General features: G+C 39.4%; 1 protein-coding gene across 3 annotated transcripts in view; it reads left to right on the top strand.

Annotated features, from left to right (window-relative positions):
* Positions 1 to 27,658, top strand: part of neto1l (neuropilin (NRP) and tolloid (TLL)-like 1, like) — a 239,150-nt gene that overhangs the window by 163,185 nt on the left and 48,307 nt on the right. For all 3 annotated transcript variants that reach the window (XM_005162662.6, XM_021470299.3, XM_021470298.3), the window contains exons 5-6: positions 7,057 to 7,098; positions 7,197 to 7,324. In XM_005162662.6, the coding sequence (XP_005162719.1) occupies positions 7,057 to 7,098; positions 7,197 to 7,324 (170 nt within the window). The remainder of the gene's footprint in view (positions 1 to 7,056; positions 7,099 to 7,196; positions 7,325 to 27,658) is intronic.

A 27,658-nucleotide genomic window follows, 5' to 3' on the forward strand; every position in this document is an offset into this window, starting at 1 on the left:
ACCTCATGATAAAATTGTGTGTGAAATATGTGAAACACATGTGAAAAGTTAGGTAAGAGGTTGGAAACAATTTATATGGGCTGAATTTAAACAAACTAATTAAGAACATTTCTAAATTATTATTAGAAATTATTATTATTATTTTTTTTTTCTTTTTAATTCAGCTCATACAAAGGGTTTGCAACCAGTTACCTTTGAAGTATTTAGTAAACCCAATAAATCCTTTTTTCACTGATGTTTATATTTCTTCACATGTATGTAATAAAATGAGTTTCAAGAGTTCACACTTCAACTGATGATTGATTATAATGCTTGTTTGGCATGCTGTCTCGGGAGAGAGCCCTGAGCTCATAAGATCCTTGAGCCCATGGCTCCCTCCCTTTTGCAAAGCGAGAGGGCAGTTTGAGCTCAGGTAGATCTCGAGAACTCCCCTGCTTTGGTAGCTAATGAACAGATAGTGATTGCTCTTAAGAGATAACTACATACAAGGAGCTATTCTATTGTGCCAATTTGGATTAGTCAATTAAGGACTACCAGTGATGTTCTTGCTGTGAGGCAACGGAAAGGAGGAGGAGTAGGGGTTGGAAGGGGGGACTTTTCAAAATGAAGATGGCTGTTATATGGAACTTAGGGTTTTTACAGTGGCTTAGGAATCGCCTGATTGGTGAATCATAAATTGAATAATGCAGGACCTGCTGCAAGCAATCATAAGCATGTCATGCTCTTGAAATTAGTTTATAAATAAACTTCACTTCACATGGAATTACCCAAATCCAGGTTTCACATGTATTTTATGTTATGCTTGTGATTTTACATGTGGTTGCATGTGATGTTGGTTGACTTTTAGTCATTTTGATGTTGAACAAAGTGTTTGTGATGCCAGCTATTATTTTTATTTGACAGCTATTATTAATCACAATTTGCGAAAGATCATTCAGCATTCAGGCATAACACTAAAACTAGAGGCAGTCATTTTGTAATTTTAAACCTTATTTATATTTGCTTTATCTTAACTATAATGCCCTGACCATTCCTAAATGTGTATATTTCATTGTACCATTGGTATTTTATTAGAATTACCAAACAGACAAGTTTTAGTTGTGGATGGATGGATGGATGGATGGATGGATGGATGGATGGATGGATGGATGGATGGATGTTCGGATAGCAGACGACGGACGGACGGACAGACGGATGACCAGATAGTTGATAGATAGATAGACAGACAGACAGACAGACAGACAAATAGACAATCACAACACACACACTTCAAATATAAGTATTTCTATTCCGACTGTTATGGCCAGTCGGAAGAGAAATACTCATATTTGGAGTGTGTGTGTGTGTTGTGATTGTCTATGTGTCTGTCTGTCTGTCTAACTTCAGGCTAACAAAAGCGCAATCTTCTGATGGCCAAAATATAACTTTAGACATATTTTTTAAATATTCAAAAGCAACAGTTTTTACAAGGTGGTCTAGTTCATATGCAATTATAAGCTATACTACAAAAAAAATGTATTTTAGAGTGATGACTATAAAATTACATTCAAAGCTTAACTCCAAAATCTCAATTTAAGCTTTGAATGTAAATATGATGTGACAAAAATCTTATATGGATTCTGGCCATTCTAGTAGAACTTTTCAGTGTTAGTGATGCACTCAGAAATAGAAAAAATACAAAAGTGTTTCTTTTAATAAAATAAGTAACTTTAATAAGTAATTTTGGGTAGAAAATATTATCTTAAAGACCTATTGTGGACCTTTTTCAGGCGCAGGTATACAGTTTGTGTTCTACCCTTAGGTAAACATTTGCACCTTCTTGGTACTTTTTTCTGAAGTGTATGGTACAGCCATGACAGCAGTCTGATTCTACAAGGTAACATGTCGCTGTGTTCCAGAATAGCAGTGAATGTGTCAAAAAAGTGATGGGTGTCCTCTGATATCACACACATAGTGACCCACATAAGTGCTCACAGGAGGGTGAAATGACAGAGAAATAAATCAGCCGTTTTCGCCAGATCAATCCACAAATCAATCAGTCTGACCTGGAGTGATAACTACAGTCCAGTTCTCTCTGAATGTGTTATAGTCTGATTTTATGTGTATATATACACTCAATGGTTTGTTTTCAGAGCTGTTTTATTTGTTAGTAGCATAGATTCGACAAGAAGTTGGTTAATGGTGCCATATTGAGTTGCTGCTCATCCATGATCATCAGCGAATCATCTTTTTCACCATACCAAAGGTCATCTACTGCATTTTTGGGTTTAGTAAATTTACTATCATGTTCAAGAAACCAGTTTGACATTATATGAATTTTGTGACATACCGCATTATCCTGCTGAAGATAGCCATTACAGGATTAGCAGCTTCAGCCTGTTCTGTTGATACAACACATGGTGGATCCATGATTTTATTTCATTTTATGTCAAATGATTCTACCATTCATTTGTCAAAGCAGAAATCAAGATATATGCTGCCATGTAACTCTGTATGAGCTGTTTAAAAAACCTTATTTTTTACTTTTTTAAAAGCAATTCTTCTGACAATGTTAGTAATTCGAAAAAAAAAAAACTATTGTCAAGTTAAGATTGTTAGTTTTCTTTATTGCAACAGTTCTAAAAAAAAAAAAAATATATATATATATATATATATATATATATATATATATATATATATATATATATATATATATATATATATATATATATATATATATATATTGCCTTTAGAACTTATTTATCAAATGTTTAGTAAAAAAAAAGAAAAATATCTGTTGGTAATTAGTACTTTACAAAGAAATAGTTACACAATCTGTAATAACAACATCCAAGTCAAAGATGTAAAACATAGGGCTCTATTTTAACGATCTAGGCGCTAAGTCTAAAGCACATGGCACAAATTTAAGGGTGTGTCCAAATCCACTTTTGCTATTTTAAGGACAGAAAAAACTAACAGGGTCTAACAGGGTTGTGCTTATTCTCTTAATGAGTTATAAGTGTGTTTTAAGAATAAACCAATCTGAGTATCATCTCCTATTCCCTTTAAGAGTCAGTTGTGTTGCGCCATGGTGCATATGCTATTTACATGGCAGACTTTGTAAGAGGAAAAACTGAACACTTCACTAGCTAGAAAACAGTGAAACAAAGTAGTAACCATATACCTTATTGTGCCAGGTATATGATAGGGCCCATTGAGTCAATCCTAATTACATGTTTAATACAAAAGAACTACCTTTAAGGCATTTTTAGCCTGTTAAATCCAATTCATAAAAACATAGTTAACCATCACAATGACAATACATTTTTTTAAAGGGATACTAATTCAATTACAGTTGTTTCGTTGTTTACTTCCCTTTGTCTCAAATTTATTTGATTTCCTTTGTTCTTTGAAGCACATACAGACATCATGTCTTCTTTTTCATGTTTTCTTTTTTGTCAACCTTGTTTGTAACAAGTGGTTATTTAAGGTAATTTTGCCTTACTGTCTGGCCATTCTCCTCTGACACCAACATGGCAATTTGGCTACAGAACTCCAGAGCTACAGATATTTCCTCTCTTTTTTAGATCACTCTCTGTAAACTCTAAACATGGCTATACACACAATTCCCAATAGGTTACTGAAGTACTCAAACCAGCTTGCCTGGCACCAACAACTTTACAATGTTTAAAGTCACCGTAACCCCTTTCCATTTTGATGTGTGGTTTGAACTTCAGCGGATTGAGCAGTATTGACCACTTCTACATGTCCAAATGCATTTAGGTGCTGTCATGTGATTGGCTGAGTAGACACTGTCTTTGAACACATATACTTAACGCCTGTGTGTCATTGTAGGAGAAGCCATTTTTGATAAGCTTCAGTTCAGTAAATGCCACTGTCTCTGATAGGCAGGATCACACAGCAAAATATCACCCATACTAAATATAAGCTGATCTAATCTAGCGGGGTGAGAGTAATTAAACTGCCCACCTATTAGTTCTGTGAAGCACAATGCTGCTGCTGATAGAATATGTTCATTTATGTTAGGATGAAGAGTCTGGCTTTACTGAAGCATGAGGCACAATCTAAGTGGGTGTTTCTTGATCAGAATAAACTGAAAACCATATAATTTAAAGGTTGGCTGTATGAAATTACTGTATATTGTTGGACACACAATAAAGTCATTCATTAGACAGTCTGTTTTTTAACTGCTTTTGTTCGACAGAGTCTGCTATTTGGAATAAGTATAGTTCTACAGAGACCGTGGAACATGTACGGTTTAAATTAAAGTGCTTCTGAAAATGAAGAAGATTCATTTAAAAAAAAAAGAGAGCAGTGGGAACTAAGGAAATTTTACTAAAAGTACTGTTACAAAAGGCTTTACAGCAGATAAAAGTACATAACATTCATTTAAGTCATTTATGAACAAGAGGTTTAATCAGTTCAATTTAGATTATTATAGTTATTTGAAAAAGCTGACAAAAATGCTGTTTTTTTTTTTTTAAGTGGCTCAGGGAGAGTTTTTGTTGACTGAACATTGAAATTCACATCTTCCTGGTTCTCTTGACAAAATGTCAATATTTTTGGGTGACCAACATTATTCAAAAACAATATACCAAAGTATAAGTTTATTCAAGTATTTTTTTTTTATGTAATTTTTTTTTCTGTAAGCAATTGACACATCTGTTTCATGAGTTATTTTTTTTAATCTGTAGATAAAATCACAGATTTTTTAATTGTTTGCAAATTACTGGTTATTAGTGAATATATGAGTTTACATTCAGTGCAGTGCTATTTGATGTATATATATACATCATGAGACATGTATTTCCAGTGAGCCTGAAATGCATGTCCAAAATGTTAACTAATTAATATTTCTTTCTATCTTCGTAAGTAGCTATTTGTATATATTATAAAAGCTGTTGTAGATCAGTGAATAATTAAAGATTGTAGGTTATTTCTAAATGAACAGCGTAATCATTGTTTTTTGATTGGCTCTTTCCAGTTTGGCTCTTTCTCCACATTGTAAGAATGCAGTGCAACTCATCCTTTTGGAAACTTCAGTTCCAAGATTTAAAACATTTATTGAGGCTATTACACAGTTTACATATCTTATTGATCAGTCTTAGTGTAAATGTTGATTGTACATTGAATGATTGTGCGATGCAGGTGACGCAGTGGTTGCAGTAGTTAGGGCTGCCGCCTCACAGCTAGAAGGTCGCTGGATCGCTGGTTCGAGCCTCGGCTCAGTTGGCATTTCTGCGTGGAGTTTGCATGTTCTCCCTGCGTTCGCATGGGTTTCCTACGGGTACTCTGGTTTCCCCCTCAGTCCAAAGACATGCGGTACACGTGAATTAAGTAGGCTAAATTGTCCGTAGTGTATGAGTGTGTGTGTGAATGAGTGTGTGTGGATGTTTCCCAGAGATTGGTTGCGACTGGAAGGGCATCCACTGCATAATAGGTTGGCGGTTCATTCCGCTGTGGCAACCCGGCATTAATAAAGCGACTGAGCCGATAAGAAAATGAATGAATGATTATCTCAACCTGTGCAAAAACCTCAGTTATACGTGAATAAATTCAATCTTGATTAATAGAAAAGGATCACTTTCATGCCACGATATGAATTCACAATTACATAAACCTAAATTTTCAATACATGAAATTGCAATTCTGAGGCCCAGGTATCAGAATCTAAACTAAGAATTGTGAGAAAAATTGTAAGAAAAAGTTTTTTTTTTTTTTTTTTTTTCCCACATAAACTCATGGTTGTAAAAGATTAAGATTACATTCCAAGGATCAACAGAATTGCAAGACTCTGATAATTTGTATTATATAAATTTGATATATTTTATTATAACTCAGTTATATTTTATTCTAGTTTATATCTCTCAGCTCTGACTTATTGAGTTCTTTTTTCTATTGTAAACTTTGAGATACATTCATGTTATAATCCAAAATTATCTCACAATTAAGACTATCAGAATTAAAAAATATATATTAGGTTTGGGCCAATGGACAGACATTACAAGGTTGAGTTGACATCATTTTCTGCAATGTCACAATATATGCTGTTGTTATGGTGCATAAAATGGCAAATGGATTATAGTAGCTTTTTGACAGAGTAGCTAGCTTTAATTAAGAGTAGCTAGATGTTTTCTAAATGAGGCATATAAAAAAAACAGAAAAACAATCAGTTAAATTAGATTTAATAGACTACATCAAATATGCTTTATACATACAAAGACGCAACTCTTGAAAAACAAAAGTAAGAATTCTGAGCAAATATTTGATTTAAAGCTCTGAATTGTGAAATTATTTAAAATGTGGTGAAAAAGGGGCAGAAATATGAATTTGCATCTCATGTGACAATTCACACTCACTAGACTTTTTTTGCATACTTTCCATTTATTGGTTGTGTGATGGTCTTATGAGAGAGGCTTGATGAATAAGGGAACAACACACAATAATTCAAAAAAACAATCAGAGACTGATCATGAATAGCCACACCTCCATTTTTAAAAGTCTTTGATTAAGTGTTTTGACAAATGGGTCACCAGTATTTCTAAACAACAAGTGGTATTCAATGCTTTATTTTTATTGTTTTCATGGGTTGAAAACTCTATAGGCAAAACCGTTACAAAACACTTTCATTTTAAGAAAACACACTAATGTAAACAGCACTTTAATTGACTTTTTTCTTACCATTCAATTTCTATTCTATTCCTGAGTTGCAAAACAAACGATCTAGATGCACAGTTAAATTTTTTTTTTCCATTAGCTTTTACAGAACTTTGAAATCTAAAATAATGTAAAATGTTGCTTCATAAACAGTTCATTTAATGCTTCCTTCCTATTCATACTCCTTTGACAAAAGGAAGGCAATACATTCATTGAGTCTATTAATGTACTCTGCATGTACATTGAATGGTTCATTTAATCAAACAAACCACACATTTTCCTATAATCAGCTGTCTTAATTAATTCAGATAGTTCTACTTCATCTTTAATAACTTCTTTCTTTCTTTCTTTCTTTCTTTCTTTCTTTCTTTCTTTCTTTCTTTCTTTCTTTCTTTTCAGATCCTGACTTTAAAGACATAGGAGTCCCCAAACCTCTTCCCTGTGGGTATTATTCCTCTGTCTATAACAGTTCTCCATATAAACACATCTAATGGCTTTCATTTTCGGTAATCTATCTTCCTGTGTCTGTTCCTCTGCAGTTTGTGAATTCGAGATGGGAGGACCCGAAGGCATCATTGAATCTCAGCAGATCACCAAAGATGGCAGAGCCTTGCAGACGGAGGCGGTGGACTGCAAATGGTACATCCGTGCACCTCCTCGATCCAAGGTCAGTCCCAGATTTCCCTGCTCAGTCTAATAACAGCTCACTTGTGTCCCTGTTGTGGTTTTGTTATCCAGCCTGACACTTTTCTGACATATGACAGCTGGTTTCTGCCTCAAGCTGAGTAACCTCTTAACACATTTCATTGTGGCATTTGCCTTCTGTTTTTCAGTCGTTTGCATTTTGCAGTGTTGAAGAAACATCTCTGGGCAGATTTGTTTTTGATTTACGTTGAATTCTGTCGAGGGCATTAAAATGTGGCAGTTTTCTTTTTTTTTTAAGTGTGTGACATAAAGCTGAATGAGCTCTTGTAGGGTTGCCATTGATTTTATAGAGGATAAGAGTCAAAGAGAAAGCACTCATGCAGAAAAGGTCGGGCAGCCCGGCTTATTTAGAGTTAGGTTTGCTTTTTAATTGACGCAGTGCAGAAAGAGCTGCATTTCTTTTACAAGCTGTCCTGGTTTCACTATTTAAATATGCACAAAGTACTTGTTTCTAATTTTCCTTTTCTTTTTTCTTTCTTTCTTTCTTCCTTTCTTTCTTTCTATCTTTTTTTCTTTCTTTCTTTCTTTCTTTCTTTCTTTCTGTCTATCTGTCTATTTAACTAAAACTTGTCTGTTTGGTGATTTTAATAAAATAACAATGTTACAATGAAATACACACATTTAGGAAAAGTCAGGGCATTATAGGTTAAAAATATCTATCTATTTATCTTTCTGTCTGTCTCTCTGTCTGTCTGCCTATCTATCTATCTATCTGGGATTTGATGGTTGATGGAAAAAAAATCAGTTGTTCTTGTCACGTTTAGGTAGCGTGTATATATAAAGGCTGAATGCATAACATAACATCCAAATATGCATATTTCAGTCTAAAGTGAAAGTAACCAATTACAGAAAAATATTTTGAATGACATTTTCCGAAATTTCAATAAAACAATCTCACAGTTCATAATTCGTAACCTTTTGATTAAGTGGCTAATTTGTATGAATTTGTACAATTTCATTCTTACAATTTCATACAATTTGTTCATCCCCCAATGACGGTGGGGTTTACGGGTGGGGTTCGTTCAACTGAACTCGTACAAATTCACATGAAATAGCCACTAAACTGACAAAATGTAAAATAGTTATGTTTCCTCACAAGATCAAGCTAAAATGTTTTGCTGTATCAGAATCTCAGATTTTTTAAATAATATATAAAAATAATATGAATACTATTTAGATCATGCTGCCTTCAATTTTTTAGTATATGACCTTGACAATAATAATAATATTAATAATAATAATATTTCATTCATTCATTGATTTTCTTTTCGGCTTAGTCCCTTTATTAATCTGAGGTCACCACAGTTGTCTAAACCACCAACTTATCTAGCACGTTTTTATGCCCTTCCAGCCGCAACACATCTCTGGGAAACATCCACACACTTATACACTACGGACAATTTGGCCTACCCAATTCACCTGTACCGCATGTCTTTGGACTGTGGGGGAAACTGGAACACCCGGAGGAAACCCATGCAAACGCAGGGAGAATGTGCAAACTCCACACAGAAACGCCAACTGCCCCAGCCGAGGCTCAAACCAGCGACCTTTTTTGCTGTGAGGTGACAGTTTTACCTACTGCGCCACTAAGTCGCCATAATAATAATAATAATGATAATAATGATAATAATAATAATAATAATAATAATAATAATAATAATAATACATTTTATTTGTAATGCACCTCTCTTATACTCCAAGCGCTACAAAGCAAAATACCAACATTAGCAGAAAAAGCACAACAATAAAAAGGCTAAATAAAAAGTTAAAAAAATTATCATCAAAATGAAATGATCCTAGAATAACATAATTGTAGAATTGCATGCTATTGTATAATTTTTAAAGACAAATAAATGTAAATGGTTAATTATAAGGCAATTTATGCTGATGTATGAAAAATTTAAATGGTATTTATATGGTACTTAACTGAACTTTATATGGTATGTAAACTGAACCAAACTAAAAACTGTGACTACGGAACAGTGATACAAACTGAACTGACAACTTTGATAGCTTAATCTCAGTACTGGGTTTCGGCTGGAAGGGCAGTCTCTTCGTATGTGAGAGTAATTGGTGGTTCATGCCGCTTTGGCAACCCCTCATAAAGCAGGAAATGAGCCAAAGGAAAGCAAGTGAGGTTAGTGTAGGCTACATCCAACATTTTTTTGTTTCTGTCAGCTTTATCTTTAGTTAAAATACTAGTAATTTTTTACAGCTCAGATCATTGTTTTGTGTCTAAATGTTTATTGTTTGACAAGTACCTGTTGAATCTGGATAATGTATATTTAGGTGTTTGTTTGGACTTAAAGCCATTCAGTCTTGCACATAAAAAAATGTATGTGATCCACAACACAACACAGCTACAAAGCAATTTTTTTCCCCCCTCAGGCCATATCCAACTTTATTCATTCATTCATTCATTCATTCATTCATTCATTCATTCATTTTCTTTTCTGCTTAGTCTTTTTAATAATCAGAGGTTGCCACAGCGGATAATATCCAGTGTATGTTTTACACAGTGGATGCTCTTCCAACCACAACCCAACACTGGAAAAAACCCATACACTCTTGCAATCACACACATACAGTACATTATTTATGGCCAATTTAGCTTATCCAATTCACCTATACTTTAGCACATGTCTTTGGACTGTGGGGGAAACTGGAGCATCCAGAGAAAACCCACACAAACATGGGGAGAGCATGCAATCTCCACACAGAAATGCCAACTGACACAGCTGGTGCTCGAACCAGCAACCTTCTTGTTGTGAGGCGATCAAGCTACCCACTGTGCCACCATGCTGCTCATATCAAACCTAAATAGTAATAAATTACTCCAGCTCAGATCAATATTTTGTGTCTAAATGTTTAGTTTTGTGGCAAGTAGCTGTGTAATTAGTGGGATAATGTACATTTAGGTCAGGCGTGTCCAAACTACGGCCCGCGGGCCATCTGCGGCCTGCAATCAGTTTTGTGGCGGCCCGCGGGGCTTTTTATAAGTAATAATAGAATCTGGCCCGCTATACAAAAATGAACGTAATTCCATAAATAACCACCGGGTGTCGCTATGACATGTCTTCAATTAGGCAGCAGTTTCTGTTTTGAAGTAAAACGAGCCGAACAAACTGAAAGAAACATAATTCATAATCACGTTTTGGCGAGCCATGGCACAACCAAGAAAAAGGAAAATCAACAGTGAGAGCAGGAAATTTCAGTCATGTTGGGGCAAAGAATATTTCTTTACAGAGGTCAGTAGGAAATGTATCTGTTTAATTTGTCAGGAATCAGTTGCATTAATGAAGGAATATACGGTAATATTAAAAGACATTATGAAACAAAACATCACTTTTACACTGATGCCGTAGGAGATCAAAAACTAAAACAATTAGCAGCTGCCCTATCAGCTCAACAACAGCAGTTTTTGTGCTAGTAAAGTGCAAGAAAGAATTCACTGAAGGAGAATTTATATAGGAGTGTCTGATGAGTGTTGCAACTGTAATTTGCCTAGAGAAGATTCCAGATTTTAAAAACGTACGATAAGTTTTTTTAGAAAGACAGATGGAAGACAAATTAAAATAAATCCACAATACACACACACACACACACACATTTATATATATATATATATATATATATATATATATATATATATATATATATATATATATATATATATATATATATATATATATATATATATATATATATGCGTGTTTGTGTGATGTATGTAAAATTTGGCCCGGGACAAAAAGTTTGGACACCCCTGATTTAGGTGTACATTTTATTTCAGGTTTTTGCAGACTAAAGCCATTCAGTCTTACACAAATACATTGGTGTGATGCAAGCTACAGTACATTAAACGAAAAACATATGTTTTCTAGTGCAATGCATTTTTTTCCATTTTCATATTATATATATATATATATTTTTAGTTTTAGTTTTTTTTACCTCAGGCCATATCCAGCATGAATAGTTAGCACACTGGTTGCTACCTGCTACCTCTTATGGTCATAAACATGCAGGACTATTACTGTTTATGGTTTGGGTAAGCAATAAATATATTTAATTGTAAATATTTTGTACAAATATAGTTTTATTTCTTATTTGTACAGTTAAAAAACTAAACAGCATTTATCTGAAAATAATTGCACAGAATTTTTGCGAGCCAATCTGAATCAAGCATTCAACTACCCCATTGTATAAACTAAAGTAGGTTGTGTAAGACTGTAAATGTTTATATTGTCACTTTTGATCCATTTAGCGCATCCTTGCAGAATAAAATAATTCCTCTAAGAAAAAAACAAGCCCCTTATGATTTTGAACAATAAAAGTAAAGCTGAGACAGATGGATTTGCTCATTCAGTGACCTTAAGAGTCATGTGACTAAACACAACTAATGACCTCCATTTCCTGCGTATCTTCTGATAGCGCAGTGTTGACTACAGAGCAAATGTCTCTATTATTCCACTGTTCTGTGATAATATTTGTGCTTAATGTGATTTATTGCTTCAGAAATTGATTTTTGTTCTATCTGATGTCCTTCCAGAGGCACAAATCAAAAGCATATGCCCTTGTCCTTTTCACAGCTATTCGTTTCACTAAGCTTTTCAAGTTTTTTTTTATTATTATTATTATTATTATCATTTATTTTTCATTTTTTATCATTCATCAGCTCTGCTCAAAGGAGATACAAAATTTCTGTTTTGTGGCTGATAATTTCACTTGTGTGGATTTACACATGAGGTTTATTTTAAAAACATTGCGTTTATTTTCTCTAGTTAATTGACAGAGTTGGCTGATAAAGCAGACTGTAAACAGAGAGAGCGTTAAGCGTTAGGTGGATGATATGAGCCACTTACAAAAAAATTATTGGAAACGCTTAAAATAGTGACTGAAGGATTGGAGCAGTGCTGCCTTTAGGGTTAATAGAACCAGTCATTCTTGATAATGAATCTGAATTTATATTAAATGTTTTTATACGCTCTAACCTTCAAACAATTAATAAGGTAGGAAAGAAATTATGTATGTATATCAGTGGTTAATTTTTTAATTGCGAGGTCCCGGAACAGATCGGGGTAACAGATCCGGCATGTTATCTGAAGATGGAGAGGTGTCGCGCATGAAAGTGATGAGCGGGAGGGGTGTTGTTGCGGTAGATGGCGGAGGGGTGTCGCGTCTGAAAGTGAGTGGGGTGGGGGTGGACAATGAAAGTGAACAGTGGATGGGGGAGAAGGAGGGGGATTGGTAAAATAAGGTGCCAAATGACAAATTAAGCCCTGATGTGTACAGTACTCAGTATAAATGACTATACCCCATTTTAAAAAATAATATTATTATCTTTTCATTTCTCGGTGAATATAGGCAATATATGTTGGTGCATTAGAACCAAAACAGATTTATTAAACAAATGAATTTATTAAAGAGCCCATATTATGGGTTTTTGAAAATTCCCCTCCATGTAGTGTGTAACACAGCTCTAAGTGAAGTGAAGTATCCAGCTAAGGCTTAAATCTGTAAGAATACAGTGTTTAAAACGGTTGATTCATCTATAAAAGAGTCGACTCATAGTGCTTCAAACGAGTCGCCTTGATACCGACTCATTAGGTGTTTCGCCATGACGTACGAACGAAACCAAGTTATTCACGTGCACGCGCAAACCCGGGAGATTTCAAACCTGAGGCCCCGCGCTCTGACGCAGAAACCCAGACACACACACACACCCACAAACACACGCACACCCACAAACACACGCACACAAACATGCCGGTCGATTGAAGTAACACTGCAGATGGACATTATATTGAGTCTCTACCCAAAGATGAAACATCAGCATTATAACCAAGCAGTTGGAAACTTCTGGAAGCTACATGCTACAAAGAATACTTCATCAGAGTTTGTTAAAGGAAGGATCAGTAAAGAGTAACTGATGGACGTCAGGATGGGTTTCTTCCATTTCTCAAGTGTAAGTACGTGCGGTTAAAGTTGTTGCCTCGTTTACTCTAGCTTGCAAATGTATTTAGTTGTGATTTGTTACTTGTAACCGCGTGTACTGTATCAGGTTAACTGGATATATTATCTTATCGCGTGCAAAGTCATGTTAAAAACGCGACGCGTGCTGTTTGTTTATGGAGCTCCGAGCTAGAGTTCTGCTCCCGCGATTTATTCGGAAATTTATTCCCGCGCCGCAGAAATCTGGCGCGGGGACAGCCGCGGGAATAAATTTCTGAATAAATCGCGGGAGCGGTCGGTAACGGGTTTAATTTGGGACGGGAGCGGGCTGTCTAGCAATATCACGGATATTGCTATGCGAATTAGAAAGAGAGAGTCTGCGTGGTGCTTGTGTGTGTGTTAGTGCGCACGCGCGCGTATGAGAGAGAGCGAGCGAGCGAGCGAGAGAGAGAGAGAGAGAGTCTGTACGCAGCGACGCTGCACTGCTTTGGCAATACGAATGTACAGCTATTTGTCATGCCAATAAAGCACCTAAAATGTGAAATGTGAAATGTGAGAGAGAGAGAGAGAGCGAACGAACGAAAGAACGAGCTTTGTGTGCTTTGTGCTGTGTGTATACAGACAGCTTGGCTGTCTGGACTGTATACTGGGTGATTTTTGGTTGTGTTCTCTGCTCTAGCGGGACCGGGCGTGGCGGGCTGAAAACGGAGCGGGTTCTCAGGCTAAAACCTGGCGGGTGCGGGCGGAAGCGGGAGCGTTGTCATCCGGAGGTGTGTGTGTGTTTTTGTGTGTGTGTGGTATGGCGAGTACACGACTGTCTCCTTCGTTCGGTTATCCGTGGCACTATCCACTCGCCATAGTGTGGCAGCTAAAATCCACGTCTACACTATCGAGCGTGTATGAACTGTGATTACTTTTTAAATTGCTGATTAGCTATTGGCCATTTCCCACTCTGACTGAAGGCAGTCGACCAATCGCGACAGACTGTCATCGGTCCAATCAGCGCAGATTAGCTTCGCACTGAGGAGGGGTTTGGGAACAAATGAATCACTGGACGATTCATACAGGAGTCGCTGGGATAATTAGCTAAAAATAAATGCAGATTATAAGACCATGAAAGTGTTTTTTGACCTTGCATGCATATTAGACTGTTGTTGGAGACCCTTACAACCAGGATATGACCCTATTTCATGTATAATATGGGCTCTTTAAAACAATCTTTAAATTGCGGAATATACTTAGAAATAGAAATATTACACATGCAAATCGATGCGAAATAATGGAATTATATATATATATATATATATATATATATATATATATATATATATATATATATATATATATGTATGTATATATATATATATATGTATGTATATATATATATATATATATATATATATATATATATATATATATATATATATATATATATATATATATATATATTGATCTAAAATCCTTTTCTGCTAGTATTACCTCTCTTCCTGACATTACTTACCTTTCATCACCAGATGACTTAGTTTCTCATTACAACACTGGACTTCAAAATATTCTTAATTCTTTTGCACCCTGTCTGCTTTTCTCAGTCTGCCACGTGGTTTAAGCCAGAACTTCGGCGCATGAAAGCCAAAGGCAGACAAATTGAAAGACTTTCTAGAAAAACTGGCCTTACTGTCCACAAAGACATGTATAAAGATCACGTCATCCAAACTAAAACTAACTATCTCTCCAATCTTATATGCTCCAATAAAGGTAACTCGGTCACCATGGTAGCGCGCCTCTCCGGAGAGCGCGCTCAGCCTGTTGCTGAACTGTCTGAGAGAGCTCGACAGCAAAATAGTGGTCCCACTGAAATACTTTCAGAGGCTCCTGGGGCATATGGCATCCACAGCCGCTTTCACGACGCTCGCATTACTCCATATGAGACCACTTCAGCACTGGCTTCGCGATCGAGTCCCAAGACGCGCATGGCATGCGGGCACACACCGAGTCTCTGTCACTGCGCTGTGTCGCCACGCTCTCAGCCCCTGGAACGACCTCTCGTTCCTACAGGCCGGTGCGCCTCTAGGACAGGCGTCCAGTCATGTTGTTGTTTCAACAGATGCTTCCAACACAGGCTGGGGGGCCGTGTGTTGCGGGCATGCAGCTGCGGGGCTATGGAACGGTGCCCAGTTGCATTGGCATATCAATCGCCTAGAGCTGTTGGCAGTGTTCCTCGCTCTCCACCGCTTTTTTCCGGTGCTGGAGCAGCAACACGTGCTGGTCAGGATGGACAGTACGGCGGTGGTGGCGTATATCAATCGTATGGGGGGTATGCGCTCTCGCCGCATGTCTCAGCTCACCCGCCGTCTGCTCCTCTGGAGTCACCCATGGCTGAAATCGTTGCGTGCCGTTCATATTCCAGGCATGCTCAACCGTGCAGCCGATGTGCTCTCACGGCAGCAAACACACTTCGGAGAATAGAGACTCCACCCCGAGTCTGTCCAGATGATATGGGCGCGATTTGGGGAGGCCCAGATCGATCTGTTTGCTTCTCCCGAGAAAGCTCATTGCCAGTTGTTCTTTTCCCTGACCGAGGGCTCTCTTGGCAAGGATGCACTGGCCCACAGCTGGCCTCGGGGCATGCGCAAGTATGCGTTTCCCCCAGTGAGCCTGCTCGCGCAGTTACTGTGCAAGATCAGGGAGGACGAGGAACAGGTTCTGCTAATTGCGCCCCTCTGGCCCAACCGGACCTGGATATCAGAGCTCTCCCTCCACGCGACGGCCCTTCCCTGGCGGATCCCTTTGAGAGAGGACCCTACTCTCTCAGGGACAGGGCACCATCTGTCACCCTCGCCCCGATCTCTGGAACCTCCACGTGTGGTCCTTAGACGCGAGGAAGACTTAGGTAACCTACCGCGTGTGGTGGTTAATACCATCACTCAGGCTAGAGCCCTCTCCACGAGGCGCACCTACGCCCTGAAGTGGAGTCTATTCACTGAATGGTGTGTCTCTCGCAGATGACCCCTGAACCTGCCAGATTAGTGTTGTGCTCTCTTTCCTTCAAATGAAGCTGGAGAGCAGGCTGTCGCCTTCCACTCTCAAGGTTTACGTGGCTGCCATCTCCGCTCATCATGATGGGGTAGCTGGCGGCACCGTGGGAAAGCATAACCTCATCATCCAGTTCCTCAGAGGCGCTAGGCGAATTAATCCAACTCGCCCCCCTCTCATGCCCTCTTGGGATCTCGCCCTCGTTCTCACAAGCTTGCGCACAGATCCCTTTGAGCCACTCGAATCAGTATCTTTAAGATTTCTGTCCCTGAAGACAGCTCTGCTGGTCGCGTTGACCTCCATTAAGAGGGTCGGGGACCTGGAGGCATTTTCAATCAGTGACTCGTGCCTGGAATTCGAGCCGTATTACTCTCACGTTATCCTGAGACCCGCCCGGGTTATGTGCCCAAGGTTCCTACCACTCCCTTTAGAGATCAGGTAGTAAACCTGCAAGCGCTGCCCCCGGAGGAGGCAGACCCAGCCCTTTCCTTACTTTGTCCAGTTTGCGCTCTGCGCATCTATGTGGACCGTACTCAGTACTTTAGATCATCTGAGCAGCTCTTTGTCTGTTATGGCGGTCGGCAGCAGGGAAGTGCCGTATCGAAGCAAAGATTATCCCACTGGATTGTGGATGCATCACTTATTCGAGCAGAGGTGAGCCGTGTCCCCCGGGAGTGCGTGCACACTCCACTTGGAGCGTTGCATCCTCTTGGGCGCGTGCACGTGGCGCCTAACTAACAGACATCTATAGAGCTGCGGGCTGGGCGACACCCAACACATTTGCTAGGTTTTACAATCTGCGAATTGAGCCGGTTTCCTCAAGGGTATTAGGTAACCCTTTGGTGATTGAGGAAACAATTCGGTAGGGTGTTGAAACATGCTTGCGGCGCCATTTTCCCTAACACAGAGATACGTGCGCCTTTTTATCTGTCAGTAAGTTCCCCGTCAGGTAAGCCCTGCAGATTCCTCTGTGGCCCCCAGCACTGACTCAGCAGAGGAGTCACTTGTTGGCCCACTATGTTGTAGGCCTGCCCGCGTTTTGGGTATAGGTGCCTGCTATGCGTGATCCCCACTAGGTGATCCCATAGGCCTATTCCGCCACGGTTTAGTACCCCCTCTCGGGTGGACCCGTGTCTTCCCTCTCCGCTAACCACCTCTTCTTATGCGCACTCCCCCTTCTTAGGGCTAGTCCATATGTAATTTTGCCATCTTATCTCCCCCTGGGTAGCGGATGGCCAGTGTCCTCCCTATCGGGATTGCACGCTCCCAACAGACTGTCGTATTTTCCTAGAATTATCTAGATGCCCGCGATTTCCCAAAAAATATACCTAAATCCATAAAACTTCAGTTGAAGTGGAATAAGTTAGGGCCAGGGACACGTTGGAGGACCGCGCCTCCCAAAATGTGGGTGCATTACGCTTGCTCGACTATCCTCTCACCGGAGGGGTTGTTAAGGTGCAGTCATTATGGCGTTTTCCATAGTTCTCCCAATTCGTGGATTTTCCTAAATCAAATCCACTAATAGCATTGGAGTTCCCCACCCGAAGGGGAACGCTCTGGTTACTAAAGTTACCCTTGTTCCCCGAGGAGGGTAACGGAAATGCTATTTACTATCGCCATAATGACTGTCTCTTAGCTGTTAGCAAAGTCTCTTCACCTTAAAAAGGATGGTGTCTGCTTGCTCCACGTGTGCTTATATGCTGGGTTAATTGGCAATGAAGCACACCTGCGCAAGCTTACGCTGCCAATTCATTGGCATTCATTGGCCCGTTCCATACTCTTTCAGACAAGCTGCTTCTGAACAGAATCCTCCCAATTCGTCTATTTTCCTAAATCAAATCCACTAATAGCATTTCCGTTCCCCTCCTCGGGGAACGAGGGTTACTTTAGTAACCAGAGTGTTCTCTGTTTTCACTTTACAAGTCTTTCACTAACCCCCCAGACTCACTACCATCTCACCTTCACTCAACAGCTTTCTGTAATTCTATTATGACCTTTTTTAATGATAAAATCTTTAATATTCACCAGCATCTTGGTTCACAATCCTTTCCGAGCATTACATCTGAACTTCCACAATTTGAAAGTTTATTCTCCGCTTTTCAACTCCCTACAACTTCAGAAATTTCTAATCTTATTTCCAAATCTAAGTCATCTTCCTCTCATTTATATCTTCTCCCTACTGTTCTAGTTAAAGCCTGTCTCCCTTCTCTAATCCTTCTCATTTCAACCGTTATTCGCTCTTCTCTTTCTACTGGAACTGTTCCTGCTTCCTCCAAAACTGCAGCAATTACTCAAATACTCAAAGAACCTGGTTCAGACCCATCTAATTTTAATATTATACGTCCTATTTCTAATTAACCATTTATTTCTAAAATCCTTGAAAAAATATTAGAAATACAACTCTAATCCCACTTACCCCAAAACAACCTGTATGAACAGTTCCAGTCTGGTTTCCGCCCACTCCACAGCACAGAAACTGCCCTGATTAAAATTACCAATGACCTTCTTATGGCAGCTGATTCTGGACTAATATCTATTCTTATTCTCCTAGACCTGAGTCCAGCCTTTGACACTATTTCTCACAGCACCCTCATCAATAGACTATCCACTATTGGCATCACCAATACCCCACTTGACTGGTTTAAATCTTATCTCTCTGGCCGCACATACAAATACGTTGACATTTTTTTTCAGATAAAATACCAAATACCTAAATTTTAAGTGTATCAAAATAAACAGCAAAATACAGCAGCCACAAAATGTATTAAAATAAAATATTGTATTTTGTATTTAGAAAATGCTATAAAATTCTTTTACAAGGGAGCATGATATTTCTCGGCAAACCTTCCATTTACATATGCTATTCGATCAAACCCTTCTCTGCCACCTCATTCACCTCTACTGTACACAAGGACATATTCATAAACTTTGTTTTACACAAGAAAACGTGTGTTTCTCTTTAGTTTTTGTATAGATTTTGTACAAATTTTATACAGAAAGTTCTGTCTTGCGGCGAGGCGGTGGCGCAGTGCTGTCGCGTCACAGCAAGAAGGTCGCTGGTTCGAGCCTCGGCTGAGTCAGTTGGCACTTCTGTGTGGAGTTTCCATGTTCTCCACGTGTTCGCATGGGTTTTCTCTGGGTGCTCCGGTTTCCCCCACAGTCCAAAAACATGCGGTACAGGTGAATTGAGTTAGCTAAATTGTCCATAGAGTGTTAGTGTGAATCGCCAACTTATCCAGAACGTATGCTGGATAAGTTGGCAGTTCATTCCGCTGTGGCCACCCCAGATTAATAAAGGGACTAAGCCAAAAAGAAAATGAATGAATGGAGTCCTGTCTTGAAGATGATCTCTTTAATCACTGTAAAAACAATTTCATGCAGATAATGAGTTGGAATATAACACTTTATCTCTCTCTATATCTCCATCTTTAAAATGTAGATAGAGAAAATTGCCACCATCTCATAAAAGTCTTATATTTTAAAATGGTGATATATGAAAAGGTTATTTACAATGTTTGTTATTTAAAATAATTTGCTAAATAAAGTTGTTTAAAATATAAACATGTAAAGTCAGGATTTCTGAAATCTACCAAAATCTTCAGTTTTAGTCTTTTCCATAAATCATGTTTTTTTGCAATATTACTTTTTAATACAAAATATAAAACACGATATCAGTTTTTGCTGCCATAAAACCTGAGTTGCGAATTTTTGAACTGTCTGTAGACTGGAGTATTTTTTAAATATTTTTGTCTCATATTAACTTTTAACTGTCAAATATTTGTAAATAAAAACGTATAAAGAGCACCTGCAGATCTGCCGTTTGAAACAAGCAATTTAGTTTTGTAGGTATGGCCACTGTAGGACTTCATGTTGTTCATGTTGTTTTTATGTTGTCTTATTTTCCTGTCTTATTTTGACTTGCTCCTGAATCTACCCCTGCTATTTGTCTGTTATTTTTTTCATATGTTCATAATCTCCATCCATACTCCAACCATTGATCAACTTCTTCAATATGAATTAATTTTCTAGTCTAGTATTGGCAAATAGCTTGTCACACTCAAATAAATGTTCAGATAGATCCAATTGCGAGTGAACAAAAGGAATTTATTTGACACAGTCAAACTCAAAAAACAGGAGCAACAAATGAGTGCGGTGCTAGGGCTAGAGGAACAGGACCGGGATCAAGCAGGAAATCAGGCTCTAGCAGAAACTCCTCACGGTCCTGAGCACAGACAGAAACACACACATGAGCACACGTAACGAACTGACAAAGACACACAGAAAAAGTGGCCCATATATAGGTCCGAATATGAGCCTCAGCTGGCGGGCCAATCAAGCCAGCTGAGTGCCGTCATCACACGTGATCAAAACAGATACACGTGGAGAACAAAAACAAACCAACATGATCAAACAGACACTCCGGAAGAGCGCACAAACCTGCAACCGTGACATTACCCCTCTCTCAAAAGCACCTCCTGGTGCTCCCAGAAGCACTTACCTGGCGATTGTAATCATCGATAAGAGAGTGATCCAATATGTTTTTTGCAGGCACCCAAGTTCTCTCCTCCGAACCGTAACCTTCCCAGTCCACCAAGTACTGAAATCCTCGTCCCCTCCGTCTCGAGTCCAGAATAAACGATCTCCCCATCCACGAGACGCGGCGGGGGGGTGGGGGGGGGACCGGAGTGGGCGGGTTAATTGCCGTATGAAAAACGGCAATTAACGTTTTAATTGTTGTTAAAAAGTTTAAGGCGGACTGCCACCGGACTAATGATCTTGATGACAGTGAATGGGCCAATAAATTTAGGTGCAAGTTTATTACATACGGAACGCAAGGGAATATTCTTAGTTGAAAGCCACACTTTTTGACCGACGACGTAAACGGGAGGCTTCGACCGGTGGCGATCGGCTTTAGCCTTGGTGCGCGCACCCACTTGGAGGAGGGTCTGTCTGGCCCTGTTCCAAGTGCGTCGACACCTCTGGACAAAGGCGTGGGCGGAGGGGACCGCGACTTCGGATTCCAGACTGGGAAAAGCTGGTGGCTGGTAACCTAAGCTACACTGAAACGGAGAAAGGCCCGTAGGCGACACTGGTAATGAATTGTGTGCGTACTCCACCCATGGGAGCTGCTGACTCCAAGAGGAAGGATTCTGGGAAACCAAACAACATAACATGCGCTCGAGATCTTGGTTGGCCCTTTCGGTTTGTCCGTTACTCTGAGGATGAAAACCAGAAGAAAGACTTACAGTCGCTCCCAATAAATGACAAAATTCTCTCCAAAATTTAGAGACAAACTGAGGCCCCCTGTCAGAAACCACATCCGTCGGGAGGCCATGAATGCGAAAGACGTGATTAATGACAGCATACGCTGTCTCTCTGGCTGAGGGTAATTTGGGCAGAGGAATAAAATGAGTAGCCTTCGAGAACCGGTCCACAACGGTCAAAACAGCCGTATTGCCACCAGATGGCGGGAGACCGGTGACGAAATCTAGCGAAATGTGCGACCAGGGTCTCGAAGGCACTGACAGCGGCTGAAGGAGTCCAGCAGGAGGGCGATTAGAAGTCTTAGAAACAGCACAAACAGAACAGGCCAAAACAAACTCGCGTATGTCCCGTGCCATAGCTGGCCACCAGAATCGCTGTTTAACTAAAAATATTGTACGACTCACCCCTGGATGACAAGCCACTTTGGAGGAATGTCCCCATCGAATGACGTCAGACCGAATCCCCTCCGGCACAAACAATCGACTAGGTGGGCATCCGACTGGGGCGTTACCCCGTCCAGGGCTGTGCGAACCCTGCTCTCTTCAGGTCGAGGTACTCACTGGGCACAATTGACAGGTCCATGCGCTCCTCCTGAAACACAGAACAAGAAACAGCAGAACGAGCAGACGAAAGACAAGACTGATGACAATTCTCACTCCACGAAAATATAGTATTAAGACGCCAGTTGATATGAGGCTTATGGAGAATCAACCAAGAATGACCTAAAACCACCGGTGTGTTGGAACAGTCTGTTAAAAAAAATGAAATGTTTTCAACATGATTTCCAGACGTGATCAGTTTTATGGGTTTAGTGGAGTGAGTGATAGTGGGAAGGGAAAGTCCGCTGAGTGCGCGTACTGCAATGGGTTGTGCCAGAGCTATAACCGGAAGTTTAAAACTGAAAGCAAAACTGGAGTCTATGAAATTTCCCTCCGCCCCGGAATCGACAAGGGCGTGGGTGTTCTGGCTTCCGGAACCCCATGTTATGGTGACAGGTAGTAATGTGGCCGCCGCAGAGGATTTGTCCAAACTGATTTCACCCATCAGTAACCTCTTACCTACTGATGGGTGTTGTCTTTTACAGGACAGGAAGCCACCCGATGCCCCGCCCCCCCGCAGCAAAGGCAGAGTCCCTCAGTTCTTCGACGGCGCTTCTCCTGCACGGACAAGCGGGATCTGCCCACCTGCATGGACTCCGGGTCAGCGCTACTTATCTCCGGCGCCACCGCCGAGACCGGAAGCTCAGGAACAGGATCCGGAAATCTGCCATGCCTCAAGTGACTCTCACGGCGGAGCAGTCTGGAATCCACCCGGATAGCCAGATCCACTAATTCGTCCAGCGTCTTAGGCAGATCTAAAGAGTAGATCTCATCCTGGAGCCGATCCGAAAGCCCATGTAGAAACATGTCCCATTGAGCCTCCGCGTTTCAACCGCTTTCAGCAGCCAACGTGCGGAACTCGATTGAATAGTCCGCCACGCTCCGGTTCCCCTGGCGGAGCTCAGCAAGGACTCGGGCGGCCTCTCTCCCAGAGGCGGCTCGATCAAAGACCTTTTTGAGTTCTTTGGAGAAAAGATCGAAGGATGAACAACATGGTAGCTTTTTCTCCCATGCTGTGGTACCCCATTGGGCTGCTCTTCCAGACAAGAGGGTGATTATGAACGCCACCTTGGACTGCTCAGACGAAAACAAGGATGGCTGCAGTGTGATGTACAGGGAGCATTTGGCCAGGAAGAACCGACACAAGTGAGGCTCTCCAGCATTGCAGGTCGGAGGAGGAAGGTGAGGCTCAGCAGAGCGGCTAGCGTTAGCAATCACTGGCGCAGGCATCACCTCCGGGGCTGGTGCAGGATCCGCTTGAGCTGCTCCAGAACCCAGCTGTTGTACCTGCGTAGTCTGCAGTGAAACCTGCCCAACCAGGGCCTGGATAGCCTGTGCTGTGGTGGCCAACGCTTCATCTTGGCGATCGATCCGGGCATTGCTGGTTGTGAGGAACTCCGAAATCTGTGATGCACTCGCTGGATCCATGGTGAAGGTCAGTTCGTTTTGTCACACTCAAATAAATGTTCAGATAGATCCAATTGCGAGTGAACAAAAGGAATTTATTTGACACAGTCAAACTCAAAAAACAGGAGCAACAAATGAGTGCGGTGCCAGGGCTAGAGGAACAGGACCGGGATCAAGCAGGAAATCAGGCTCTAGCAGAAACTCCTCACGGTCCTGAGCACAGACAGAAACACACACATGAGCACACGTAACAAACTGACAAAGACACACAGAAAACGTGGCCCATATATAGGTCCGAATATGAGCCTCAGCTGGCGGGCCAATCAAGCCAGCTGAGTGCCGTCATCACACGTGATCAAAACAGATACACGTGGAGAACAAAAACAAACCAACATGATCAAACAGACACTCCGGAAGAGCGCACAAACCTGCAACCGTGACATAGCTGAGAAAACACCACTTTTAAAGGCCGAATTTTTTCAGTATTTTAAAGATACAAAAATACAAGATGCACAAGTATTTTTATACAAAATATTCAACCTTTTTCAAGGTGCAATCCATGCATCATAAATACTGCCCATCCCTGCCTATAGAACATATCAATTTAATTGAAACAATTGTGAGGGTTGTACTCATATATGTTCAGCAAAAATACTTAAAACATCACTCTTATTACATGTATTTTAAGTTTTTTTTTTTTTTTTTTTTTAATATTTCAAATAAATCATTCATTCATTCATTTTCTTGTCGGCTTAGTCCCTTTATTAATCTGGGGTCGCCACAGCGGAATGAACCGCCAACTTATCCAGCAAGTTTTTTACGTAGCATATGCCCTTCCAGCGGCAACCCATCTCTGGGAAACATCCACACACATTCACACACACACACACACACTCATACACTACGGACAATTTAGCTTACCCAATTCACCTGTACCGCATGTCTTTGGGCTGTGGGGGAAACCAGAGCACCCGGAGGAAACCCATGCGAATGCAGGGAGAACATGCAAACTCCACACAGAAACGGAAACTGCACTACCTACTGCGCCACTGCTTCGCCTCAAATAAATCATATTCATCATTTATCATTTTATCATAAAAAACAGACATAGCTTTTTAAAAATATATACATTTATGACTGCGATATCTGTAAGTGTCTTTTTGTCTTCTTCTTTCTACCATCTCTTCTAGTGTTTCTATAACTGTATGTGATCTCAATACACACATGAAATTTGTAATTCATTACAATAATTTTCTGTGGCAGCTCTGAATCAGAGTCATGTTTGTCTGGCCCCGCAAATCTCCCAGGAATGATTGTTTGATGCGCAGATGGCTGGGAAAGCGTGGAGCTACTGTTGCTCAAATGATGTCTCTCACATGTCTTTATACATCTCATCCAGTTAAAATGCAAAACACGTCAGTTTTGAGATTTGTGTTTTTTTGTTTTTTTTCAGTCTTATGTAGAAATTAAATAAAAATAGTAAAAAACTGCTAAATACTTATACTTAATAATTTTTTTGTTTTATTTGTGTTTGCAGATTTCAATTACAATGCATATGTTTAAAGGCCATTTTCTCAAAAAAATTATGTCAAAAAACATAAATAAATAAATAAATAAATAAATAAATAAATAAATAAATAAATAAAATGACTCATAAATTTTCACTTTAGTAGCACTTACAGTATGTGCATATTTACAAAATGTCAGAGTCGACAGTTTTAATCATATTTGTATTCTGAAGGATATTTTCATACATAATTTGGCTGATTATATATTAAAATATAATAAGAAGACTCCATTTAATCTTTTTTCGGGCTATAACTAAATAATAATAACTATAGCATTCTATAACTAGAATGGCTATAGCTGCTGTCATTCTGCTGTCATTCTGGACGTTCTGTAACACTTTAGGTAACAACTCACATTATTTATTACTGGTCTATTGCTACTGTTTAGTAGCACCTATTAAGTATGATCGTATTTTACATCCCTAATCTTACTCAATACCTAAACCAAACTACTACAAACCTTTAATATAATTATTAGTTAGTAGTTTATTGTGCTAAAAGTCTTAGTTAATTTGTTAATAGCATGTACATTAAAATAAAGTGTAACCAGACATTATAAGACTGTCAAATAGATGTTTTTCTAATATAATATTTACACTCAAAGCTTCTGTTGAGATTTTAGAATTAAGCTTTGAATGACCGTTGTCATATTTTTAAAGTCATTCCCGTAAAAATACAATATTTTCTCTTGTAATATAGCTTACAATGGAGTATGCACACAGACTTTTAATCTTTTTTAAATAGTTTCCAAATTATGTTTACCAGAGCAAGGAAATTTTCACAGTATGTCTGATAATATTTTTTTTTTCTCCTGGAGAAAGTCCTATTTGTGCTAAAATAAAAGCAGTTTTTAATTTTTTTAAACAATTTTAAGGTCAAAATTATTAGCCCTTTTAAATTAAATGTTTTCCGATAGTCTACAGAAAAAAAAACATCATTATAATAACTACCCTAACCTGCCTAGTTAACCTAATTAACCCAGTTAAGCCTTTAAATGTCACTTTAATTTGTATAGAAGTGCCTTAAAAACATCTAGTATAATATTATTTGCTGTCATCATGGCAAAGATAAATCAGTTTTAGAAATGAGTTATTAATGTTTAGAAATGTGTTGAAAAAAATCTTCTCTCCGTTAAACAGAAATTGGAGGAAAAATGAACAGGGGGGCTGATAATTCTAACTTCAACTGTACCTCATTGTGTACAATTTAAAAGACAACAAACATGACTGCTGGGAAAATGTTGTTTGTGAAAGTTTGCAAGACATGCAAGACAGCTTGCTATCAGAAATTTAAGTTTTTATTAGCAGCAAGTTGCTAGGCACCAGAAACTTGCATTTTCAAAAGCATGGGAAAATGTAGTGGATGCTGAAATCCATGAGGTTAATTTGAGCGCTAGGGCCATTCAAGGTGGAAATACTAAGAACTGTTTCGTGTTTTGTAATTGTTTTGTAATTCTAATGAACACGACCCGGTGGCTTATTGGTTAGAACTGTCATCTCACAGCAAGAAGGTCACTAGTTCGAGTCCCTGCTGGGCCAGTTGGCATTTCTGTGGGGAGTTTGTGTTCTCTACTTGTGAGTGGGTTTCCTTCGGGTGCTTCGGTTTCCCCAAAGACATACGTTATAGGTGAATCAAATAACTTAAATGGCTGTAGTGTATGTGTGTGAATGAGTGTGTATGGATGTTTCCCAGTACTGGATTGCAACTGTAAGGGCATACGCTGTGTGAAACATATCCTGAAAAGGTTGGCAGTTCATTCCGCTGTGGCAACCCCTGGTGAAAAAAAGGGACTTAGCCTGTCACAGTCACCTACGATCTAGCCAAAAAAATTACAAATCTGCCTGCAAAAGAACTACAAGATCCAGTCATGCACCACTCACACACCTGGCCTAGATTCTGTCTGATTGCAAACATTCACCGCTAAAGCCGCTCATGAACTGATTACATAGACTATAAAGTCAGCACACAAACACACAGAAGTTGCTGAGTCTTGTTTTACTGTTATGTTACATTACGACGCAATTTCCCTGCCTTGTCTTCCGTATTTGAACCTTGCTTTGTTTTGTTTGTTTTACTTTGTCTGCTGCCTGCCTTTTTGACCATCTGTTTATAACTGCGACTTAGGATTTCCTGTGAACATCTGTTTGCCCCTTTGTTAACCATTGCTTGCTTGACCATCTCTGTTTTTATAAACCTATGTTTGGATCCACACTTCCTGTTGTCAGCGTCACTTCACAAAGGAAAAGGAATGAATTCTTATGAAAAATCAGTGTAAAATTAAATATACACACATTTTTGAAAAGTCAGGACTCTAGTACAATAAAAAAATGACTTTTGCTTGATCAAACTACTTATTTAAAAAAAGAGTTCAACCGACACAATTCTTATGTGTTTTTAATGGAACAACTTAACTTGTCAACATTATGTAATTGATTGGAACCCTTTAGTTTTTAGAGTGTGGGTTTTATTTTAACA

This window comes from Danio rerio, chromosome 24 (genome assembly GCF_049306965.1).
Source record: "Danio rerio strain Tuebingen ecotype United States chromosome 24, GRCz12tu, whole genome shotgun sequence".
Taxonomy (NCBI): Eukaryota; Metazoa; Chordata; class Actinopteri; order Cypriniformes; family Danionidae; genus Danio; species Danio rerio.